Source organism: Littorina saxatilis, linkage group LG11 (genome assembly GCF_037325665.1).
Source record: "Littorina saxatilis isolate snail1 linkage group LG11, US_GU_Lsax_2.0, whole genome shotgun sequence".
Lineage (NCBI taxonomy): Eukaryota > Metazoa > Mollusca > Gastropoda > Littorinimorpha > Littorinidae > Littorina > Littorina saxatilis.
The window spans coordinates 34,862,044-34,885,654 of NC_090255.1; the positions used below are offsets into that span (position 1 = coordinate 34,862,044).

At 40.5% G+C, this 23,611-nt stretch overlaps 2 protein-coding genes across 4 annotated transcripts in view; one reads left to right on the top strand and one right to left on the bottom strand.

Annotated features, from left to right (window-relative positions):
• Positions 1-11,233, top strand: part of LOC138980325 (galaxin-like) — a 64,493-nt gene extending 53,260 nt beyond the window's left edge. The window contains exon 2 of one of the 2 annotated variants that reach the window (XM_070353192.1): positions 9,643-11,233. In XM_070353192.1, the coding sequence (XP_070209293.1) occupies positions 9,643-10,869 (1,227 nt within the window). In that variant the 3' untranslated portion in view covers positions 10,870-11,233. Of the gene's footprint in view, positions 1-7,141 lie in introns of both variants that reach the window. The other variant, XM_070353191.1, reaches the window with a different exon arrangement.
• A 2,765-nt stretch (positions 11,234-13,998) lies between these two features.
• Positions 13,999-23,611, bottom strand: part of LOC138980328 (potassium channel subfamily T member 2-like) — a 50,474-nt gene continuing 40,861 nt past the window's right edge. For both annotated transcript variants that reach the window (XM_070353196.1, XM_070353195.1), the window contains 2 exons: positions 23,473-23,557; positions 13,999-20,577 (listed from right to left, as the gene is read on the bottom strand). In XM_070353196.1, the coding sequence (XP_070209297.1) occupies positions 20,169-20,577; positions 23,473-23,557 (494 nt within the window). In that variant the 3' untranslated portion in view covers positions 13,999-20,168. The remainder of the gene's footprint in view (positions 20,578-23,472; positions 23,558-23,611) is intronic.

Consider the following 23,611-nt stretch of genomic DNA (forward strand, 5'->3'; position numbering starts at 1 on the left):
TGGGATCTTTAACGTGCACACCCCAATATAGTGTACACGAAGGGACCTCGGTTTTTCGTCTCATCCGAAAGACTAGCACTTGAACCCACCATCTAGGTTAGGAAAGGGGGGAGAAAATAGCGGCCCGACCCAGGGTCGAACACGCAACCTCTCGATTCCGAGCGCAAGTGCGTTACCACTCGGCCACCCAGACCATGCACACACAACTTTTATTTCTCCTGCTGTTATCGTTTCTTCTCTTAACAAATTCTTCAACGCTCAGAATACTGAAAACGGCATCCCAGACGACAGTACTGTTTCCATACGCGAATTTAGCTGCCCTTGGAAAGTGGCTCGCTCAGGAGGCCTGTTAGTCTGACACTATAAGGACAGAGTTCTGAACATAGATGACAAAGATCCCGGAAAGAACAAACATTTCGCGGATGCAGACACAGAAAGACGTCATGAAGATTGCGATGCTTCAAAAGATACAGACTGTGACGATGACTGTGACGTCATTCACATATACCGAGACGTCATTTATAGTTGTTCGGTCACTTTCGTCAAAAAGTAGATCTCTCCACAATGGCTGCTCCTGTGTTTTGGTTTATCAAGCGTGAGTACGCAAAACGTGTTTGTTCTCTCCTCTGTTGAAGCTGTGAGACATAATCGCCATTACGAGCTAGTCGTGTGACAGAGAGTTTTCTTGCACACTCGACTGCTGCTGTTTCACTCCGGCTAAAGCCGTCGTGAAACATCTACAGTCTCGTGTGCAAGAAAACTCTCTGTCACACGACTAGCTCGTAATAGCGGGTAATGTTTTTGGATCAGAAAATGATGAAAAATAAAGTGAACGTAAATTTGGATCGTTTTATATAAAACAAAATTATTAACATTTTCAGATTTTTAATTACCAAAGTCATTAATTAATGTTTAAGCCACCAAGCCTTCGTCGAAGATTGCTTTACAAAAATGTCAATCAATTTGATTGAAAAATGAGGGTGTGACAGTGCCGCCTCAACTTTTACAAAAAGCCGGATATGACGTCATTAAAGACATTTATAAAAAAATTAAAAAAACTACGTCTCGGGATATCATACCCAGGAACTCTCATGTAAAATTCCATAAAGATCGGTCCAGTAGTTTACTCTGAATCGTTCTACACACACACACACACACACACACACACACACACACACACACACACACACACACACACACACACACATCACGACCCTCGTCTCGATTCCCCCTCTATGTTAAAACATTTAGTCAAAACTTGACTAAATGTAACAAGTCGCGTAAAGCGAAAATACAACATTTAGTCAAGTAGCTGTCGAACTCACAGAATGAAACTAAACGCAATTCAACGCAGCAAGACCGTATACTCGTAGCATCGTCAGTCCACCGCTCATGGCAAAGGCAGTGAAATTGACAAGAAGAGCGGGGTAGTAGATCTAGTTGCGCTGAGAAGGATAGCACGCTTTTCTGTACCTCTCTTCGTTTTAACTTTGTGAGCGTGTTTTTAATCCAAACATATCATATCTATATGTTTTTGAAATCAGGAACCAACAAGGAATAAGATGAAAGTGTTTTTAAAATGATTTGGAAAGTTTAATTTTGATAATAATTTTTATATTTTTAATTTTCAGAGCTTGTTTTTAATCTAAATATAACATATTTATATGTTTTTGGAATCCGAAAATGATGGAGAATAAGTTGAACGTAAATTTGGACCGTTTTATAAAATATATATTTTTTTTTTACAATTTTCAGATTTTTAATGACCAAAGTCATTAATTAATTTTTAAGCCACCACGCTGAAATGCAATACCGAAGTCCGGGCTTCGTCGAAGATTACTTGACCAAAATTTCAACCAATTTGGTTGAAAAACGAGAGCGTGACAGTGCCGCCTCAACTTTCACGAAAAGCCGGATTTGTTTGTTTGTTTGTTTATTTGTTGCTTAACGTCCAGCCGACTACGCAGAGCCATATCAGGACGAGGAAGGGGGGGATGAAGGGGGCCACTTGTCAAGCGATTCCTGTTTACAAATGCACTAACCCATTACTTGTGTCCCAGCAGGCTTTAGTAAAACTAAATTAATACCTACTGGAAGATTACCAGTTTCCAGTATGTTAAAATAGGCTTAACCTATCTACTGCTGGACTTACATCAGAACACTAACAGATTAAACTATACATGAATCGCGAGACAAGCGGCAAGAGAAGAGATTTTTGGAAAAAATACAGGTGAATGAGCAAGAAGGCAGAAAAAAGAAAAGAATTCATGAAGAAAAAGAGAGCATGACAGGAAAGAGGAACCAAAAATCTACCTAACAGCAAACTAGAAAGCTCCTGCGGTTCCAAAAACAGGAGGGGCCTTTAATTTCATAACCGCAGTGCCCCACTGCGGGAACGAAAAGCCGGATATGACGTCATCAAAGACATTTATCCAAAAAAGGAAAACAAAACAACGTTCGGGGCTATCATACCCAGGAGCTCTCATGTCAAATTTCATAAAGATCGGTCAGCGAACGACGAAGAAGAAGAAGAATAAAGATCGGTCCAGTAGTTTGGTCTGAATCGCTCTACACACACACACGCACACACACGCACCTATATGTGTGGATGGTTACCTAAGAGGCGGCACTGGGTGCAGTGCCTTTCTAGTGCACTTGCACTACAACAGCACTGGGTGCAGTACTCGCTCCGGCATCGAAGAATTTTGCACTTAAAAATGCACAAAATTTGACCTATTTCGTCGCCTATAGAGGACGGAAAGAATATCATTTTGAACATTGTTATGACATTCTTTCCGTCAAAAAAGTCAATTTAACGGTGTTAAATGAAGCGACCATCCACACAATTAGGTTGCCATCCAGAGTTTAGGTTGCCATCCACGTGTGGATGGTTGCCTTATGGTGATTTAGGCAACCAAACCTGTGGAAACGGGGGTACACACACACACACACACACACACACACACACACACACACACACACACACATACACCACGACCCTCGTCTCGATTCCCCCTCTATGTTAAAACATTTAGTCAAAACTTGACTAAATGTAAAAAGCATAACCTTCACCAAACTCTGAATACTTAAATCCCGGTATATATTTCCAACTGTCTTGCTTTTAATTCATTAGCCCAGATAACAACAACAAGGAGGATTGCATATTATCGTTAACATGATTGATTTTTAAACCCCAACTATGAAAATCTTGACACATTACTTTTCTTTTAGCCTTCTCAAACAACTTTTGTATTTCAATTTCGTTTTATCCAAATCAGCATGCAAAACATTGTATCTATTTCCAGTGATACAGTCTCACGTAAGAACAGTGATTGCAACGGTTAAGTAATCTGAGACAACACAAGTAGAGATTTCACATTGAAAATGTTACTCATAATAAGCTACCCGGTACTCATAAAAAGTTAAGGATCACTTGCACACAAATTCATAACTTTGCAAATAAAAAAGCCAATGCGTTGGTATTTGGCAAACGTTTAATGCAATGCTTTAGTGATAACGATACAACATTTCCTTCATAGTGCTTTCCCCCTGGGTATCTGCATATGATATACAATCAATCTAAATTAAACGGAGCAGTCTCTGCAAATGACACGGATAGATGACAAAAACTCTCTTCTGTTAGTGGACTACTCGTAACAAAAACAGCAAGTTGAACTTAAGAATGGATGCAACAACGGGTTTTGGTTTAGTTGTTGTCAAGGTCGTAATGTCACATACATAAATATGACATGTAGTTGTACGCAACTTTATTCCCCCCTCTGCTTCTTTACCTCTGTAAACTTGTAGGGGTAGTTATTTTTCGATAATGACCCAGCAACCAAACAAATAACGACCCAGCAACAGCCTGAATCCTCGATAGTGCAATGGGTTGAGAAGTTGTTCTGTTTCGGTACTACTTTTTGCGACTGAAAAGTTCCGAACGCTCTAACGTACGAAGTATACATAGAGAATACTACATGGCTTGCTGTGTCGTACCAGATTTACACGAGTTGTTTTTTTAAATAGTGAACTGCGAGCGAAAGCGAGCTGTTCACTATTTGAAAAAGCAACGAGTGTAAATCTGGTACGACACAGCAAGCCATGTAGTATTCTGTTTATCCTACATTATATACTTCTGTGTCAGATCTAACTAAAAGTCACCGACAGCGCTATTGCCTTTGGATCAACCCGCTTTAGAACTTCAAACCACTTTACTCAATTTGACATTCATTCCTCCGCCATGACACACTCTCAAACTAGGACAAAGTAGTTCGCCTTTGTTAACACTGTTAAGTTTAATATTGAACATTGATGAAATAAATTCGAACAACAAAATCATGGTCACTTCAAAATATACCAGATAAAAAGAAAAGCAGTGGCCACAGGATAAAAGAAACCAAAAGGAACAACAGCAAAGCATATCCTTCCGCGATAGGATGACAGTCAAGTCGGAGCCAGGCGAGTCGACAGCTTTCAGATGGTCACTTCTCGGTTTGGTGACTGCACAAATATTGGTTGATGTTGATGGTACCAACGTGCACAGGACCTGCAAACAGTGTTGTTAGCGTTTGCTGGGATGTGATTGTGGCAGTGGCAGTGGAGACGGCTGGAGTTGAAGTGGCCGATGCGGGCGAAACCAATGTGTCGTCTGCCGACACTGGCGACAGCTCCGAGACCGGTGCAGTGCCGTTTAGCATCAGACTGAAGCCACGGTGTTCCTCTTGGGAAATGCTGCTGTAATTGTTAATACTCTGGACGTTTTTGTGCCCAGATAGCTGCATTATTTTGGTCGGAGGAACGTTATTCTCGGAAAGTTTCTGCACTAGGAACTTGCGTGCAGAGTGGTTGGTGTACCTCGGGTTGATGATCCCAGCTTTTCTGCACATGTTTTTCATGGTTGCTGACAACTTGTTGACGCCGACAGGTTGGCGCTTGAACCATGGGAATTCTTCAGATGCAACTTTTGTGTTTGTTGCACAATAGAAGGGGGAACTTGTCTCGGAGTAACCTTTTGGTCGGAGAGCTGCGTATGTTTTGTAAACTGCGACAGGGCAGCGCTCATCGTTCGACGCCCAAGCTTTCGGACAGACATCACGCACAGACTTTGGATTGTCCCCCTGGCATGTTTTGGATTGTCTTTCGCAAAATTGGAGATATTCTCTGCCATTACTGTCTTCATGCAAGGACACGTCTCCCCACTGCATGTGCCTGTGAGGAGTCACGCTGCGCAGACCAAAGTTGACTGTGTTTTGCCACCACAGAGTATTCAGGATTGCTTCTGGATCTGCGACTCCGAGCTGTTTTGTCTGCCACAGCTTGTCAACATCTTCGTCTTTCAGCGGTTGAGCCCTGTTAGGTAAGTTGCCACAACCTTCCTGTTTAACTATCTTCTGCTTTGTCTTCACGACTTCTCTCAGTTGTGCAAATTCGGGGCCGTCTATAACGGATGCACAGTACTTTTTAGATTTCAACTGTCGATGGATGCTGCTGAGAAGGCCCCTCAGCGTGGATGGTTCATACTCTTTGCCATCCGGTTTTTTCAAACTCATGAAAAAGGAGCAGAGAATTTTGCATAATTCTTGTGGTTGGATGGTGCTAATGTTTCTTTTGTCCCCGTGTTTCGCCATAAACGTCGATAGGCGACGTATATCGTAAACCGTTTTTCGGAGAGTGTTCTTGTTCTTGTTTGTCTGAACGAATGAGTCTATTGGAGAAAAATCATAAATCATGGATGACTCACTTTTTTCTTCATCGACTTCGTCATTCGCGTCATCACCAAACATGTCTTCGAACAGCTCATCACTCAAAAATTCTTTCAGTGTTGACAAATCGGTTTTCGTGGCAGTTGCCATTTTGTTGCAAAAGTAGTTCTTCATGAATATGTAATTACTAATTTACATAGCTTGACCTTCCGGTTGATCCCATGTACTACTAATTTACATAGCTTGACCTTCCGGTTGACCTCATTTACATGATATACACACGTGTGATTTGAACGATTTTTATCTCACGGGTATCTCTCTCACGTATGTAGGATAAATCTCTGGAGCAAACAATACAAACATACCGCATTTAAATTAACAACTACAGGCCTGAACACATGAATCTTCATATAAAATCCATGAGTTCGGTTGTTTTCTGAATCTAGATTTGCCATGCTCAAACGTTCATCACAAGCAATTTCCCGCAAGGCAAGTAACTCATACTTTGTCTAGCGACAAGAGTAGTTCCCCTTCTTTTCACTCAGTTTCTTCGACAACAGACTGCAATCCGACGGTCAGTTTTCAACAATATTTCATTTAATAAACAGATCACACGCAACCAAATGCACACATCTCATCAATTTAAACAACATAAAGCGGTTTCGTACACTATTTTCCCCAGAAAACTGAACTTTATACAGTTTTTAACGTTGGAACACGGGTGCAAAAGTTCGTCTGCTAGTCCCATTTGACGAAAGAACATTATCCTAAGCGATACCAAAACATATACAGAACACACAATATCTGCCTTTGCCGCCACAGCAGAATAACAGCATATCTCTGTACTTGATTTTAGGAATAGGAAAACTGACAAGAAGTGTTAACAGAATGGAATGATTTGCACGGAACTATACAACCGCGCATTAATCGATCGCCTGCGCAGGTTGACTGGTTGAGTGAATAGGATTCGATCAAACTTTCGCAAAAAAACTCCTCTTTTCTTTGAATAACTGAAGAAAGGAGGAATAAAGAGGTTACACACCTCGTCTCAGTGATTATAAAAAATAATGGTCTCAGTTCGCGGTCATGAAAAAGCTCGCTAAAGCTCGCATTTTTCATGATCCGCTAACTTAGACCATTATTTTTAATAATCACTGAGACTCGGCGTGTTACCTCTACTTATATGCCTGGCAAGTAATTGAGCTGCTACATGTGTGCCAAATTTCATTCTTGAGCAGGAGAAAAGCAGATCTTCCTGCGCACATGTGTGTGTTGCCACAAAACCTGCTGTCTGTCATTTAGTTTATATAATTAGACCAACCCTCTGAAAACATCTTTAACCTTTTTAGTGGCCATTCTAATTATAGAATTAGAAGTCTCCAAGTTCTAAAATGATGAGACTTGTGTATGACAGAGTGTTACCATCTGTATGTTTGCAGGCATATCGTGTGGTTCACAAGCTCTCAACTCCAGCCATTCTGACGATGACTTGACCCAAGTGGACCCGGACCACAATGCTTGCTGTGGCGCCCAGCCCTACGACAACAGAACACACTTCTGCTGTGGAGGCACGCTTAAAGGAAGCAAATATGAAGGCTGTTGCGGAAATGAAACCTACATCCGAGCGTCACACATCTGCTGTGGAGGCCTAATCAAACCCGGTGTAACTCGGTATCATGGTTGCTGTGGAGCTGAAGTCTTTGATTCTGAGACTCACATTTGTTGCAACGGTACCCTTCAGCCAAGGGGAGCCTATGACAGGTGCTGTGGAAACGAAACATACAGCTCCGCGACACACATGTGTTGTGAAGGCAAAGTGCAGCCTGGCGGACACTATCAAAGTTGCTGCGGAACGGAGGTCTTCCATAACCGGATGAAAATATGTTGCAATGGCACGCTTCAACCCTACGACTACTACACACACACCTGCTGTGGAGGCACTATCAAGTCAGCTGTTGGAGAATACCGTGGATGCTGTGGAACCGAGCCCTACAGTTACATGACGCACACATGTTGCGATGCCGTTATTTCAAAAAAAAAAAGAAGCTATGATAGCTGTTGTGGAAATAAAACTTACAACGACAACACGCACACCTGCTGCAGAGGGAAGATCCAACAAGGCGGCTCAAACTATGGTTGCTGTGGAACCACATTCTACAACTCAATGACACACATTTGTTGCGGGGGTAAGATCCACTCAGGCAGGAGGTATCAGAGGTGCTGTGGAGCTGAGATGTACGATTTCGAGACACATCTCTGCTGCTATGGCGTCGTTCGCGCAATGGGAGCAAACACCTCTTGTTGCGGAACCCAGGGCTATAACTACGGGACACACAAATGCTGTCAAAACAAAATCCTGTCTGGCGGAACAAACCGGTTCTGTTGTGGAAATCAGGTATATAACCGGTACAAACAGATTTGTTGTGCCGGCACGGTCCAACCAATGGCATCATACGGCACCTCTTGCTGTGGAAGGCAGGCCTTCAATATCTATACAGAAACCTGCTGTGCTGGAAAAATCCACTCAGGTGGACCATATATATATTGCTGTGGAACTGAAGTCTATAATAAATACACACATCTGTGTTGCTATGGAATGCTGCAAACCAAAGGGACAAACAACACTTGTTGTGGAACCAAAGGCTACGATACCATGACACACACGTGCTGCAAGGGAATTGTCAAGCCTGGTGGAACTTATCATCGATGCTGCGGAACTGGGGTATACAACACCAGGACACAACGTTGCTGTGCGAGCACTCCTCGAGAGAAGGGAACGCATAAATCTTGTTGTTTGAATCAGACCTACAACTCCTACACACATACCTGTTGCAGCGCAAAAATCCTACCAGGTGGGTCGTACCATGAGTGCTGCGGAAGTCGGGTGTACGATTCCAGAACACAACTTTGTTGTGCAGGCATAACTCGAGAAAAAGGGGCCTACAGTAGCTGTTGTGGGAATAAGACCTACAACCGTATCACACACAGCTGTTGCGCAGGTATCATTAAGTCAGGTGGAATTTTTTATAGATGCTGTGGAACTGAGAGCTATCCTTACCGCACACACAGATGTTGTGGACATCAATCAGTCTACAATAGGACCTCACACAAGTGCTGCAATAACAAAATCCAGTCAGGAGGACCAAATCATGGTTGCTGTGGAACCGAAGTCTACGATTCCAGGTCACACCTATGTTGCTATGGCACTGTTTGCCAAAGGGGAACAAACAACGGATGCTGTGAGACTCAGTCCTACAATAAAAAGACGCACACCTGTTGTAGAGGCGAAATCAAGCCCGGTGGAGGCTACCACGGCTGCTGCGGAACTGAAGTCTACGATCTCAGAACCAAACTGTGCTGCGGTGGTGCCATACAAAGCAGAGGAACTCACGATAACTGCTGTGCAACGAAAGCGTACAACTCTGACACGCACTCATGTTGCCACGGTCACATTCGTCCAGGTGGTACGTCCCATTGGTGCTGTGGAAACGGGACCTACAATTACAATACACAAAGGTGCTGCGAAGGAACACCTCGTGACACTATTGGAGACTACGGCATTTGTTGCGGAGCTGATTTATCCTACTACGGAACACAACGCTGCTGTGGATGGGAATCCTACAATTCCAAGACACACCTATGCTGTAGTACCATGCTACGCGAAAAGGGAACAAACAACAGCTGTTGCGGAACTCAGCCCTACAATACAACAACACACCTGTGTTGCAGTTACATGCTACGAGAACGGGGTGCAAACATCAGTTGCTGTGGAACTAAGCCCTACAACAGAACGACACACACATGTTGTGAAGGCAAAATTCAGCTAGGCGGATCAAGCTACTCCTGCTGTGGAACTAAAGTCTACAGCTACAGGACACACACCTGCTGTGCTAGAGAAGTTCACTCAAGTGGAACCTATCACAGATGCTGCGGCAACCAGGTGTACAACTACACAACACACACCTGTTGCAGCTCTAGCCAGATCCTTCCAGGTGGGTCAAGCTACTCCTGCTGTGGAAGTCACACCTACTACAGGTATAATTCCACCTGTTGTCAAGGCAACATTCAGCCTGGGGGGTCGTATTATTCTCGTTGCTGTGGAATGAACTCTTATAACTACAGAACCCAGGCCTGCTGTGGAACACAGGTGTACAACAGAACAACACACACCTGTTGTGGTGGAGAACTTCACTCAAGTGGAACCTATGGCAGATGCTGCGGCAACAAGATGTATAACTACACGACACACACCTGTTGCAACTTTGGCCAGGTCCATCCAGGTGGGCCAGGCTACTACTGCTGTAGGAGCCACGCCTACTACAGGTATAATTCCACCTGTTGTAAAGGCAACATTCAGCCTTGGGGTTCGATTTATTATCGTTGCTGCGGAACGAACTCCTATAACCGCAGAACACAGGGATGCTGTGGAACACAGGTCTACAACTACACGACACACACCTGTTGCAGCTCTAGCCAGGTCCTTCAAGGTGGGTCAGGCTACTCCTGCTGTGGAAGCCACACATACTACAGGTATAATTCCACCTGTTGTCAAGGCAACATTAAGCCTGGGGGTTTGCATTATCGTTGTTGTGGAACGAACTCCTATAACCGGACAACCCAGAGATGCTGTGGAACACAGGTCTACAACAGAACAACACACAGTTGCTGTGGGAACCAACTCTACAACAGAACAACACACAGTTGCTGTGGAAACCAACTCTACAACAAGGCGACAGACAGTTGCTGCGGAATTCAAGCTTATACCAAAGGGGCACAACTGTGCTGCAACGGTGTGCAAGCTTTCAACATAACAACACACAGTTGCTGCAAGGGAAAGATCAAGCCAGGCGGAAGCAACTACCGATGCTGCGGATCTAAACCCTATGAAACCACAACGCACACCTGTTGTAGAGGTACCGTCCATGCTGCTGGAAGTGACCATCTTTGCTGTGGACATCAAGTCTATAACTCCTTGTCACAAGGCTGCTGCGGAACTGAAACTTACGACAAAGCGAACCAAACATGCTGTGGCGGCAAACTCCTGCCTGAAGGGACTAACAACAGTTGCTGTGGTGGTCAGATGTACAGCGACCGGGCAAACCGCTGCTGCAATGGCCAAGTCCGTCTAGGTACCAGCAGCTGCCCTGCACACCCTGTCATCCCATAGGAACACTGCAACATGGCATCCCATAGGAACACTGCAACCTGGCATCCCACAGGAACACTGCAACCTGGCATCCCATAGGAACACTGCAACCTGGCATCCCATAGGAACACTGAAACCTGTCATCCCATAGGAACACTGCAACCTGGCATCGAACAGGCACACTACCTATGGACACTCGATCGGGAAAACGGACGGAACGGACATAAGGACATGGCTATGAACTATAAAGAACATATCAAATGTAATGTTTTCAATAGGACATTCTATAAAACCATTAATAAGTAAATTAAAGTGTAATTCTTAAATTGTAGCATTGGCTTCTTGAAATTGTAGCATAAAGTAAATAAAGTAGGTGTCAGCAGTCTACTGTGTGTTTTCGTTTGCTTAAATGTGTTATGTTCAGTCACACATGGTCAACGGAGAGAGAATATAAAATGGCAAGATGTCTTTGAGACCCCGTCTCATTGGGCCCCCGTCTCGTTGGGCCCCCGTCTCATTGGGCCCCCGTCTCGTTGGGCCCCCAAGTCTAGATATTATGACCTTTCAGGGTCAATGTCATTTAAAGGTCAAAGGGGGATTTAGGCATCCAGTCCGTCGAAAGCTGACGAATTGAAATAATCTAAAGTAATGAGCTGCGTCTACATCCCATTACTGGATTGCGTAAATGTGTGTACAGCCGCACTCGCCTAAACGAAACACGCTTAAGCAAAAAACTCGGATATCTGAAACCAAAATCAATTCCCCGCTAGACCCCCTCTTTGTAAGACTATTTATAATTTGGATAAGCCAAACTCTGTAAAAAAAATAGCTAACTCAAACACGGACATCTCAAACGTGATTTTGACAGATAAGCCAAACTCTAAACATTGTCGGAGAGACATTTTTTTCATTTTTGCTTGAAAAACACGTCAGGAAGGTAAATATATTTCTTCACGGCTATAATTATCCTACGGAAACGAACACGTCACCTGTTTTTGAGTATGCGGGGAAACTGATGACGTGTGCCCCATGTTTTGCAGGCGCCATTGTTTGGACAGAAAGACTGGTGTGCGTGAATTAGGTTGTGGGTTCAGGGTTAGAGATGGGATGGCCGAGGGAGGGTCTGTGATGGTTTACGGGAGGCTTACTGTGCCTTTAACGTGGAGGGGTTGTACCTTTGCAAAGAGACGGGGGCCCAATGACACGTTTTGTTATTGCTACAAAAAGTGTGGGGGCCCAATGAGACGGGGACCCAATGAGACGGGGGCCCAATGAGACAGGGGCGCAAAGGGCAAACCCCCTAAAGGGTCGCTAACGTACGACATTCACTGCATGCTTTTTAATGTCTCACTGTTTCTGGGCCAATTTTTATTGATTTTACCTCAGATGTGTTTCTGATATCGCAAGCTTTCCATGCATACGATTTAATTAAATATCTGAGCATAGTTAAGAAAGTAAGTAATAATTTCACCGAATTAGGCCCATGAACATAGTTTGAGTAATTTACTGCTCAATGCTTGACCATGATAGAAGATTCATTGTATTTTTCTATAAAGCTCTAAATATGTGACATTTTTTCTCTCAAAAACAAATGTCATAAAGTAAAAGGTAACGTCCAATGTCATCATATTTTCAACAAAAAAAGAAGAAGATATACTTCCTCGAGTAGACAGGTACATAAGCACTTATAACCATAGTTGTACCTTGTTCAGACCACCCAGTTTCCTGTCGATGAAATCAATAACATTAGCACGTAAAACTAATTAATTTGACCATTCACAGTTCTGGGTGTTGCATACATCAAATAATAAAGATTGATAATGGAAAGGTCGATTGATTCAGAAGACATTAGTATTCTAATCGAAAAAGCTTGCCCCCCAAAAAGGACATTTGTACACAGACTGTAGTAAATCAACATTTTGGTCACCTTTTCCCCAAACATTGGATTTTGCAACATTCTGTGCACACATTCATTTGACAAAATCTTCACCTATATGATCCATCACAACTCACCTGTGTGTATGTGTGTGTGTGTGTGTGTGTGTGTGTGTGTGTGTGTGTGTGTGTGTGTGTGTGTGTGTGTGTGTGTAAAGCCGCACTAATGGGTTCACACGCTTGTCATTTCTCTAAATAAATGGGTTCACCAAGAAACGTGAAGTACTGTTTCATTAACCCATTTTCTGTACGATACATTGTGAGTATCAATGCACACAAATGGCGCCAAAATCAATATTTCAGGCGTACCCCAAAAGTCCTTTTTTGTGGCCAACGTGTGTAAACACTTCACACACGAATCTGATTAGGCCGGTAACGTAAGACGATAATTTCACACACATGGTAATTAGGGAAGATATCCTCCGGTAACTTCCGTTTTTCATGGATACCATGCCAGCAAATATTAATACATGTAGCCATAACTTTTGATCTTATATATGCTAATTACAAAATAATGTATTTCAAAAGTTGATGTTGTACAATTTGTCATTGAAATCTATTCATAGATAAACGCACTTGTCCCCTTGATGAACTCGTTCCTTAAAAAGACCATGGCAGAAACAACAATTCAAGTTTCATGTCTTTCAAGGGTCAACAGTACTTACTGGATTGTGAAGAAGATTTAGTTATTACACGTAATAGGTAAGTGCAAATTTAGTAAGCTTTTGTTTCACCAGAATGGTGTGGACCAGAATAAACACTGATGCGAAAAATTAGATAATAAAAGAGGCAATATAGAGAATACAACATGGCTTCCTGTGTAATACCAGGTTTACACGAGTTGCTTATTTTCAAAATTGAATTGCAAGCGAAAGCGGACTTTTCAATATTAAAAAAACCAAAAACGAGTGTCAACCTGACATGACACAGAAAGGGGGGTAGTATCTTTACCTGAGGGGGGGGGGCGAAGGGAGGGGAGGGGGTGGAGGGGGGGGGGGGCGGGGGCTTGCCATGTCCTTTTAGGTCAGTCCGTCTGCAACTGGTCCTCATCTGGTACACAGCTCTTGCCGAAGTCGAAGCCGTTGGCAAAAATGGGACAAATATTGTTTTAAGAACATTATTTTAAACACACACACACACACACTCACACACACACACACACACACACACATATATATATATATATACATACACACACACAAGTAGACACATGCAAACTGTTCATCGTGTATTCACGTAATAATACCTTCAGATATACACAGAACGTTCAAAGCAACATAGGACATTTCCATTAATATAAGAGCCTTACAGAATCCGCAAATTCTAGAGTATGCACATATGTCCACACATGCCGTACGCATGTTTTCATTTGTATACTTCCTTAATTTAGTACATCTTTGGCTAAAAACATATTTCTTCATTATACATAAAACAAAACCAAAAAAAGATTCATTACAAGCTACAACTTGGCAAGAAGGTACTGAACACATGATATTTATCTGTAAGTTTCAATCAGTACAAGTTTCGTTTTTTCCATTCTGTTAACACTTATGAACACTTCTTGAATACAGCAATGGCGGTTTTGATCAAGATAAAATTATTTACGAAAGTTAATGGCAAACCTGTTTAAAAAAAATAAAGAGAGAGACAATAACAGAGACCAAGAGGAGAGAGAGCGTGTGTGTGTGTGTGTGTGTGTGTGTGTGTGTGTGTGTGTGTGTGTGTGTGTGTGCGTGCGTGTGTGTGTGTGTGTGTGTGTGTGTGTGTGTGTGTGTGTGTGTGTGTGTGTGTGTGCTTAAGGCACATTCTGAAACTAAGCACAATTAAAAATAACCTCTACTCCCGTGAAAACAAAAATAGGAGCATCATTCATCAATTCAATATTATGAACAAACATAATTATGTAACGTGTATTATCGCCTATTAATAACAAAATACTGAATAAAAAAAAAACATTAAAAAAACACTATCTTCAGGACACGAATCATCATAATCACATTATAACAAAAACTCCATTTTGATCACAATAACCATCTTAATTTAAATGCAGTCCTACAGACATCACCTTAAACCGTTTTAATCAATTTTCTTAAGCTCTCTCCAAGTATTTAACTCGTTAAACAATGAGAAACAAAAACATCTTTCGCAGATGCCAACGATCAACTATAAAGATCTATCATATTTAAACAAAACATAGCTTTTTGACCAATATAAATGACTAACAGCTGGACCTGCACATTCACTAATTGCGAAATAAGGTTGAACCACATGAACTGATAGCAATGTTATTTTACAACTAATTAACAGTTGTGATTCTCTTAATTTTTCTTAAAGGAAAACTCCAGTAGTTGTCTTTACTGGTTACCCATCATTATCCAACATTTCCACACTCATACAAGAAACGTAAAATATTGCATCAATAATTATTTTGTTGTCAGACAGAATTCACAAAAAAGCACAACTTACCAACATTTAATGTAAATCGTGTTTGCGTGTCCCCTCCCGCACCCCAAGCATTATGCTGCTACGCCCTAAAAAGAGATTGAATTATCTCTTCACAAACAGAAATCCTGCTCAAAGTAATATTATGCTATTAAGAACAGGTAACATTGGTTATGTATACACATTTCTTCTTGGCTAATAAACAATTGATAGCAACAGCTTCAGAAGCTTCGACAAATCAGTGTTTTGCAATTTTGATTAATTGTCTGTTAACAAACAAAAATCATAAAAATATAATTGTTTTGTGTGCTAGTTAACGAAAACTTATTAATCAACATCTATTCCCTTTGTAATCATCAAGTGAGTAGTATATTGAAGATGCGTCAAATGACGAATTCCGAAAATAACTGTCAGGTTTGTATGGGTTGTGAAAGAGTGAATACCCTTGCTTTTGATTGGACAAACAATTCAAAAGCCAAACATAAGTGAGGGTGTGTGTCGGAAACACGTAGAAAATAAGCACGTGGATTGATTTTTCCTACTAAAAGCAAGGGTATTCACTCTTTAGGGTTATTTCCGAAAATCGTAGTTTTAAGATGATAATGATTATATTAAACAATACAGAAGACAGTGAAGAACCAGTGTCTTTTTGATCGCGGGCTTCTTCACGGTGAAGGCAAACAAATCAAGGCACATTAGCATGAATAATAATGATACGTCATAACACAGCCTTAGTATAGTTAGGATCAACTAGTTTTGAATAAAAAGGTTTATATCACTCAGACATCTTTTTAAAAACCCAAAGATTAGTCATCTGTAAAGTGATACGATTTTTTAGTACATGTATTAACTAAAAAAAATCAATTGTAATGGAAGAGTTTTTCCTTTCAAATTGAACTTAGTCCCTGGCTCGTTTAATAAATGTTCTGTTCCTGCTTGTCACTGCAAATATCAATCATATTGGATAATCATCATTTTTTCACCAGATTGTCAGCAATGATCGTAAAAACACATTAGTCTGTTGGCAGAATAATCTGGAGCAGACTTACTTCATGAACACAAGTATTTCTCGTAAATGCGATGTATCCTCATTGAAACTGATTATGTATTAAAACATTGGAAACGAAGATATAAATCATTCTTAACACACACACACACACACACACACACACACACACACGCAAGCACACACGCACGCATGCACTAACATAAACTACCAAGAAAAACCAGGTATACAGAAAAAAAACCCAAGAAAAGCCGTTCAACTCAAAGCATGCTAAAAAAAACCTGGACAAATCTAAACAAAGTGTGATTATTCTATTCGTTAAATAGTAACAAAGAGCAACCAAGCAAGATAAATTTGCCGTTCCGCCAATATGATCTCTCCTTCCCCTTTTTGAAAGAAACAGTTATCTGTACAAATGAATGCAGTAACAACAAGTCGCGTAAGGCGAAAATACAATATTTAGTCAAGTAGCTGTCGAACTCACAGAATGAAACTGAACGCAATGCCATTTTTCAGCAAGACCGTATACTCGTAGCATCGTCAGTCCACCGCTCATGGCAAAGGCAGTGAAATTGACAAGAAGAGCGGGGTAGTAGTTGCGCTAAGAAGGATAGCACGCTTTTCTGTACCTCTCTTTGTTTTAACTTTCTGAGCGTGTTTTTAATCCAAACATATCATATCTATATGTTTTTGGAATCAGGAACCGACAAGGAATAAGATGAAAGTGTTTTTAAATTGATTTGGACAATTTAATTTTGATAATCATTTTTATATATTTAATTTTCAGAGCTTGTTTTTAATCCGAATATAACATATTTATATGTTTTTGGAATCAGCAAATGATGGAGAATAAGATAAACGTAAATTTGGATCGTTTTATAAATTTTTATTTTTTTTTACAATTTTCAGATTTTTAATGACCAAAGTCATTAATTAATTTTTAAGCCACCAAGCTGAAATGCAATACCAAAATCCGGCCTGCGTCGAAGATTACTTGACCAAAATTTCAACCAATTTGATAGAAAAATGAGAGCGTGACAGTGCCGCCTCAACTTTCACGAAAAGCCGGATATGACGTCATCAAAGACATTTATCAAAAAAATGAAAAAAACGTTCGGGGATTTTATACCCAGGAACTCTCATGTCAAATTTCATAAAGATCGGTCCAGTAGTTTAGTCTGAATCGCTCTACACACACACACACACGCACAGACAGACAGACACACATACACCACGACCCTCGTCTCGATTCCCCCTCGATGTTAAAATATTTAGTCAAAACTTGACTAAACATAAAAATGATTAAAACAGCACACCATAAATGACAATAACACACATAAACATGAGTAAATCAAATGGAAGTAAGTTTTCAGCGTTTGAGATTCATATTCAACTTTGCCTACAAGACAAACTCTTAAAGATACCTTTTCTTTCTGTGTAAATGCTCGTATAAACCAACACAGACCTATCCAGGCTTTTACATGGGATGAGAGAGCTTCCTACTACTTGGACCTACACCAAAACTCCACAACCTGGTCGTTGTCTGTGCAGCAAGGTTTTGTGTGCTGGAATTATTGATCTTTTTGCTGAATTTATTGAACATTTTTTGTTTGTTTAAATTGTTTTGATGGTGAATTTATTTCGTAAATGACACCTATGTCAGTCTTTGATGTTAATTCAGCAAAAAGTGTCACTGTGCACAAAAAGCAGCCAGAGTGTTCATTTGTGAAGTAAAAGGACAATGCACTTATGTCATACAGATGCTTGAACATAATTATATCAGGTGGTGTACATGATAACTAACACAAGTAGAAAGGCACCTTTAAATCACAGACAATATTAATCTCTTAATCGAATTCTGCATAAGTCTGGGTAGAAACAGACTTTTATTGGCGCGCTGATATCTTGATACACATAACCTTGGGTTCAGAACAGCAAGACACTTGACATTAATGCACACAAAAAACACGAAGGCTGGTAAATCACAGTGAGATTCACAACACTACAATGATCTCTTCCTGTTATATTGTATCAAATGAGTTGACAAACAGAGGAAATAAGCCATTAAATGAGTTGACAAACAGAGGAAATAAGCCATTGTAGATTGCATGGGCACAACTAAAAACAACGTGATGAAATACTGACAAAAAGGCATGTGGCACAGTCCATGATTACTTTCATACTTAGTGTAGGGCATCACAACATACATCGCCAACAGGGGAATGATGTTAACATATACTACAACTTTAATAATTACATTTTTATGAAAGTACTTTTGAGAAGCAAGTTTATATGGTTTGTATAGCATGGAATGCAGTTCAATTTATTTTAAACGACAATATGTGACCCTCTACCACGAAATGAGTCGCATGTCACCTCGCGCGGTTCTGCGCTAGGCTTAATATAAGTCCGGGGAGTGTCTGGTAACAGTGTGAGGGTCACCTTAGTCACAGGCTTATAACTCAAACAGTTTTTGCTCTTTTCTAAAACGGTTTTCACCACTGGATAGAGCATAAAAAACTCTTTAGGAAAATGTAAAAATATGAAAATCATGCAAAGGTGGCATGTGACTCATTTCGTGGTGGAGGGTCATATATGGATATAAATACACAGCAACTTTCCTAATCAGAGTGGTAACGACAACCCGAAACAACCTAATCAAGTCTACGTGTGAAAAGTGTTCCCAGTGCATAAGTCTTTTTGGTAACAGAATGGGGTTAACTAAACAATCAGCTCTCTAAGCTTTTCTTTATTTATATGTTTTTTTAAAACTTTTCTGCTGAACGAACACATCTGTTGAGATTGAAGAGTTTATTTCCAGTTCAGTTCAGTTTGTGTGAATAAGCTGCAAGTTAAGTTTGAAACAACTGCCTGCTCCAATTCCTTGACTGTAATTTTATTTCAAAACAATTATAAGCACAAGTCTTTACAAACACCATGCTGTTTACCCCTTGCCTTTGATCTTATTGGAAACAAATCCTTTAAAGTAACAATTCCAGATCCACAAGAACACCTATGTCGTATCTATACTGATATGCTCACATACTCATTCATGCATATCTATACATATGAAGAGTTCACATACATCTTGCAAAAGCAAGATCAAAATCTTAAAACAAAGTATCTCAGAAAAATGTTTGTAAATATCATTTTGATTATTCTCCATATACACAGCACTGATGATACGTTCACAATCGTATTTTACAGGAAAGACATAATATTACCGAAGTGACAATCACTGCGTTTCATCTTTACTTAAAGGGCTTCTGGCTTTTGAAAGTTTTGTTCCTCGCTATGGAGACTGCCAACATTCTTTCTGTCCATGATCCAACAACTAAACACACAGCTAATTCAGCGCTCACATCTGTGTCAATTTATCTTTAGTGTTTTGAATGCTAAATAAATGCAAGCCTCAAGAGTCTATACACATCGTCGATTTTGAAGATATCAACAACTGCCAACAAACATTTGAACACATGGCAAGTTCTGCTCCACATCCTCTTCCTTCCGTTTTTTTTCATTGGTTTAATTCGTTTGCACCTTTCTCGAATTCGTCATTTTTGTCCTTTACATGCACACATACACTGAATAAATGAAAGCATCAACAATCTCAAAACTCTTGGGTTCATTCTCGTCAGTGTGAAGATATCAACAACAGCTGTCAGATATTTGAACACACGGCAAACTCTGTTCCGACGTCTCCGCTTTTTTCTCCTTTTTCCACACCATTCGCACCTTCGTTTAATTTGTCTCCTACAGTACATAAATGCAAGTCTGAACAGTCTCTCAACGCTCCAGCCTGAGCCCTCGCTATTGATAATTCTGATACGTCCGATGTCGAGTACGTGATCACACGGCTGTTCACTGCTTCTCTCTCCAGTTCATATCTGTCTTCAGTTTAAAACTCAAAGTCTCTGGACTCTCACGTTTCACGACATCAACAACTAGTATTAGACACTTCAACACGATACTTCTCCTCCGCTTTCTCACCTTCTCCCTCTTCTTCTTCTTCTCTCTCGAATTCTATTTCTCGTTTCTCCAACCCATTCTTGTCTTCAGAGACACAGGATTCCGACTTGGACCGCTTCCTATCCGCCTGAGCTTTCACTCCTTCTTGCGTGGTCACCACTCTTCGCATGGACTCGTTGTGCCCAAGGTTCCAACTGACTCTGAGTCCAGCTGACCGCACAAGATCATTGTCAGACGAGGGAGCCGACACCTGTCGTCGACAGAGGCCGACCTGCTTGGACAGAGCACTGCGAACAGGGCTGTTTGGGTTTCGAAGAGGTCCGCGCCACCTCAGTTTGTTGGGGACGGCTACCATTGAGCTAGGCTGCACCACATACCTTGACAAAAATTAAAAAAGTGTAAGGAGAACCTTTGGTTAATAAAAAATTCATTGAACTAAAATAATATTAATAATGACAATAATGATAATAACAATAATAGTAATAGTGAAGTGGTTTTGTGTGTGTTTGTGCTTGGCTTGTGTGAGTATATGTGTGTGTGTGTGTGTGTGTATTTGTTTGTCCATCGTTTTGTTGGTCAATCTGTCTGTGTGTGAGCATGTGTATTAATGTTTATATTTATTTTGTATAATATTTGTGTTCCAAGCAAATGTGTGAAATCGACCTGATAAATTATATTTGAATGGACTTTGTCCCACCATGATATATTAAAGATGGGCCTTCCTGTGTACTATAACAAAAGTAAAAGTAGGGGGTGGGAGTTTGCTAGGTATACACCCCTTTGCAAGATAAAGTGTCATCACATTTTCACGAGAAACAAAAAAGTGATACAACCATGTGATTTATGCAATTTTAATGAAAAATAAACACACCGTTTGTTTGTAGCACAAATAAAGATACACGTTTTGTGATAGAAAAAGAAGAAGAAAACAAGTCGCGTAAGGCGAAAATACAATATTTAGTCAAGTAGCTGTCGAACTCACAGAATGAAACTGAACGCAATGCAACGCAGTCAAGACCGTATACTCGTAGTCCACCGCTCACGGCATAGGCAGTGAAATTGACAAGAAGAGCGGGGTAGTAGTTGCGCTAAGAAGGATAGCACGCTTTTCTGTACCTCTCTTTGTTTTAACTTTCTGAGCGTGTTTTTAATCCAAACATATCATATCTATATGTTTTTGGAATCAGGAACCGACAAGGAAAAAGATGAAAGTGTTTTTAAATTGATTTGGACAATTTAATTTTGATAATAATTTTTATATATTTAATTTTGAGAGCTTGTTTTTAATCCGAATATAACATATTTATATGTTTTTGGAATCAGCAAATGATGGAGAATAAGTTAAACGTAAATTTGGATCGTTTTATAAATGTTTATTTTTTTTTTACAATTTTCAGATTTTTAATGACCAAAGTCATTAATTAATTTTTAAGCCACCAAGCTGAAATGCAATACCGAAGTCTGGGCTTCGTCGAAGATTACTTGACCAAAATTTCAACCAATTTGGTTAAAAAATGAGGGCGTGACAGTGCCGCCTCAACTTTCACGAAAAGCCGGATATGACGTCATCAAAGACATTTATCAAAAAAATGAAAAAAACGTATGGGGATTTCATACCCAGGAACTCTCATGTCAAATGTCATAAAGATCGGTCCAGTAGTTTAGTCTGAATCGCTCTACACACACACACACACACACACACACACACGCACACACGCACACACGCACATACACCACGACCCTCGTTTCGATTCCCCCTCGATGTTAAAATATTTAGTCAAAACTTGACTAAATATAAAAAGAAACAAGTCGCGTAAGGCGAAAATACAATATTTAGTCAAGTAGCTGTCGAACTCACAGAATGAAACTGAACGCAATGCCATTTTTCAGCAAGACCGTATACTCGTAGCATCGTCAGTCCACCGCTCATGGCAAAGGCAGTGAAATTGACAAGAAGAGCGGGGTAGTAGTTGCGCTAAGAAGGATAGCACGCTTTTCTGTACCTCTCTTTGTTTTAACTTTCTGAGCGTGTTTTTAATCCAAACATATCATATCTATATGTTTTTGGAATCAGGAACCGACAAGGAATAAGATGAAAGTGTTTTTAAATTGATTTCGACAATTTAATTTTGATAATAATTTTTATATATTTAATTTTCAGAGCTTGTTTTTAATCCGAATATAACATATTTATATGTTTTTGGAATCAGCAAATGATGGAGAATAAGATAAACGTAAAATTGGATCGTTTTATAAATTTTTATTTTTTTTTTACAATTTTCAGATTTTTAATGACCAAAGTCATTAATTAATTTTTAAGCCACCAAGCTGAAATGCAATACCGAAGTCCGGGCTTCGTCGAAGATTACTTGACCAAAATTTCAACCAATTTGGTTTAAAAATGAGGGCGTGACAGTGCCGCCTCAACTTTCACGAAAAGCCGGATATGACGTCATCAAAGACATTTATCAAAAAAATGAAAAAAACGTTCAGGGATTTCATACCCAGGAACTCTCATGTCAAATTTCATAAAGATCGGTCCAGTAGTTTAGTCTGAATCGCTCTACACACACACACACACACACACAGACACACAGACACACACACACACACACACACGCACATACACCACGACCCTCGTTTCGATTCCCCCTCGATGTTAAAATATTTAGTCAAAACTTGACTAAATATAAAAAAAACCACAAGTGATATTCCATCACACCTTGGTCAACTTCTTCAGATCTAACTAGACAACTTTCTTTTTTCCTTTTCTTTCCCGTATTGCTGTTTTGTTATGTCTCTGTGTTCCCTCCACTCTCTCATTCTTTTTCTGTCAACAGAAAACTCGCGGGCACATACCGAAACATTGCTTGCAGCTTCGTTTTTTAAGATATCTCAGGGCTTTCAGTTTGTATGTCACTGTATAGGATTTGTGCTTCGGCATGGCTGAGCATAGATGGCAAGTGCTTGTCAACGAGAGAAGTGTTAAACACTCAATAAAAGACGTCACTGAACGACGTCACTGAAAGACATGACGTGATTTTATCCGCCCCCCCTCCCCCACCCCCCCAGAAAGAAAGGCGAACCATCGAACAGTGAGCACAAATCGTAGATAGCCTGTCTTAAAACAAATTAAAAAAAACAAAAAAAACCGGGGTGGGGGTTTGCTAGGTAGTGACCTCTCTGCACAACTTTTGGCCAAAAGTGGGGGGTGGGCGTTTGCTGGTTACTGGGGGTTTGCTAGGGATTTTACGGTAATGTTAGATACTTACACCATGTCGCCATTTCTCAGCTTGCGTTTTGGTGAAGGGTTGACGATGACATATGACAATGTCTTGGGAGGCTTTTTAATCTCGTCTGCAATACAAAAGACAGGGATTTTTTTAATGAGGCATTTCAAATCTTAACATT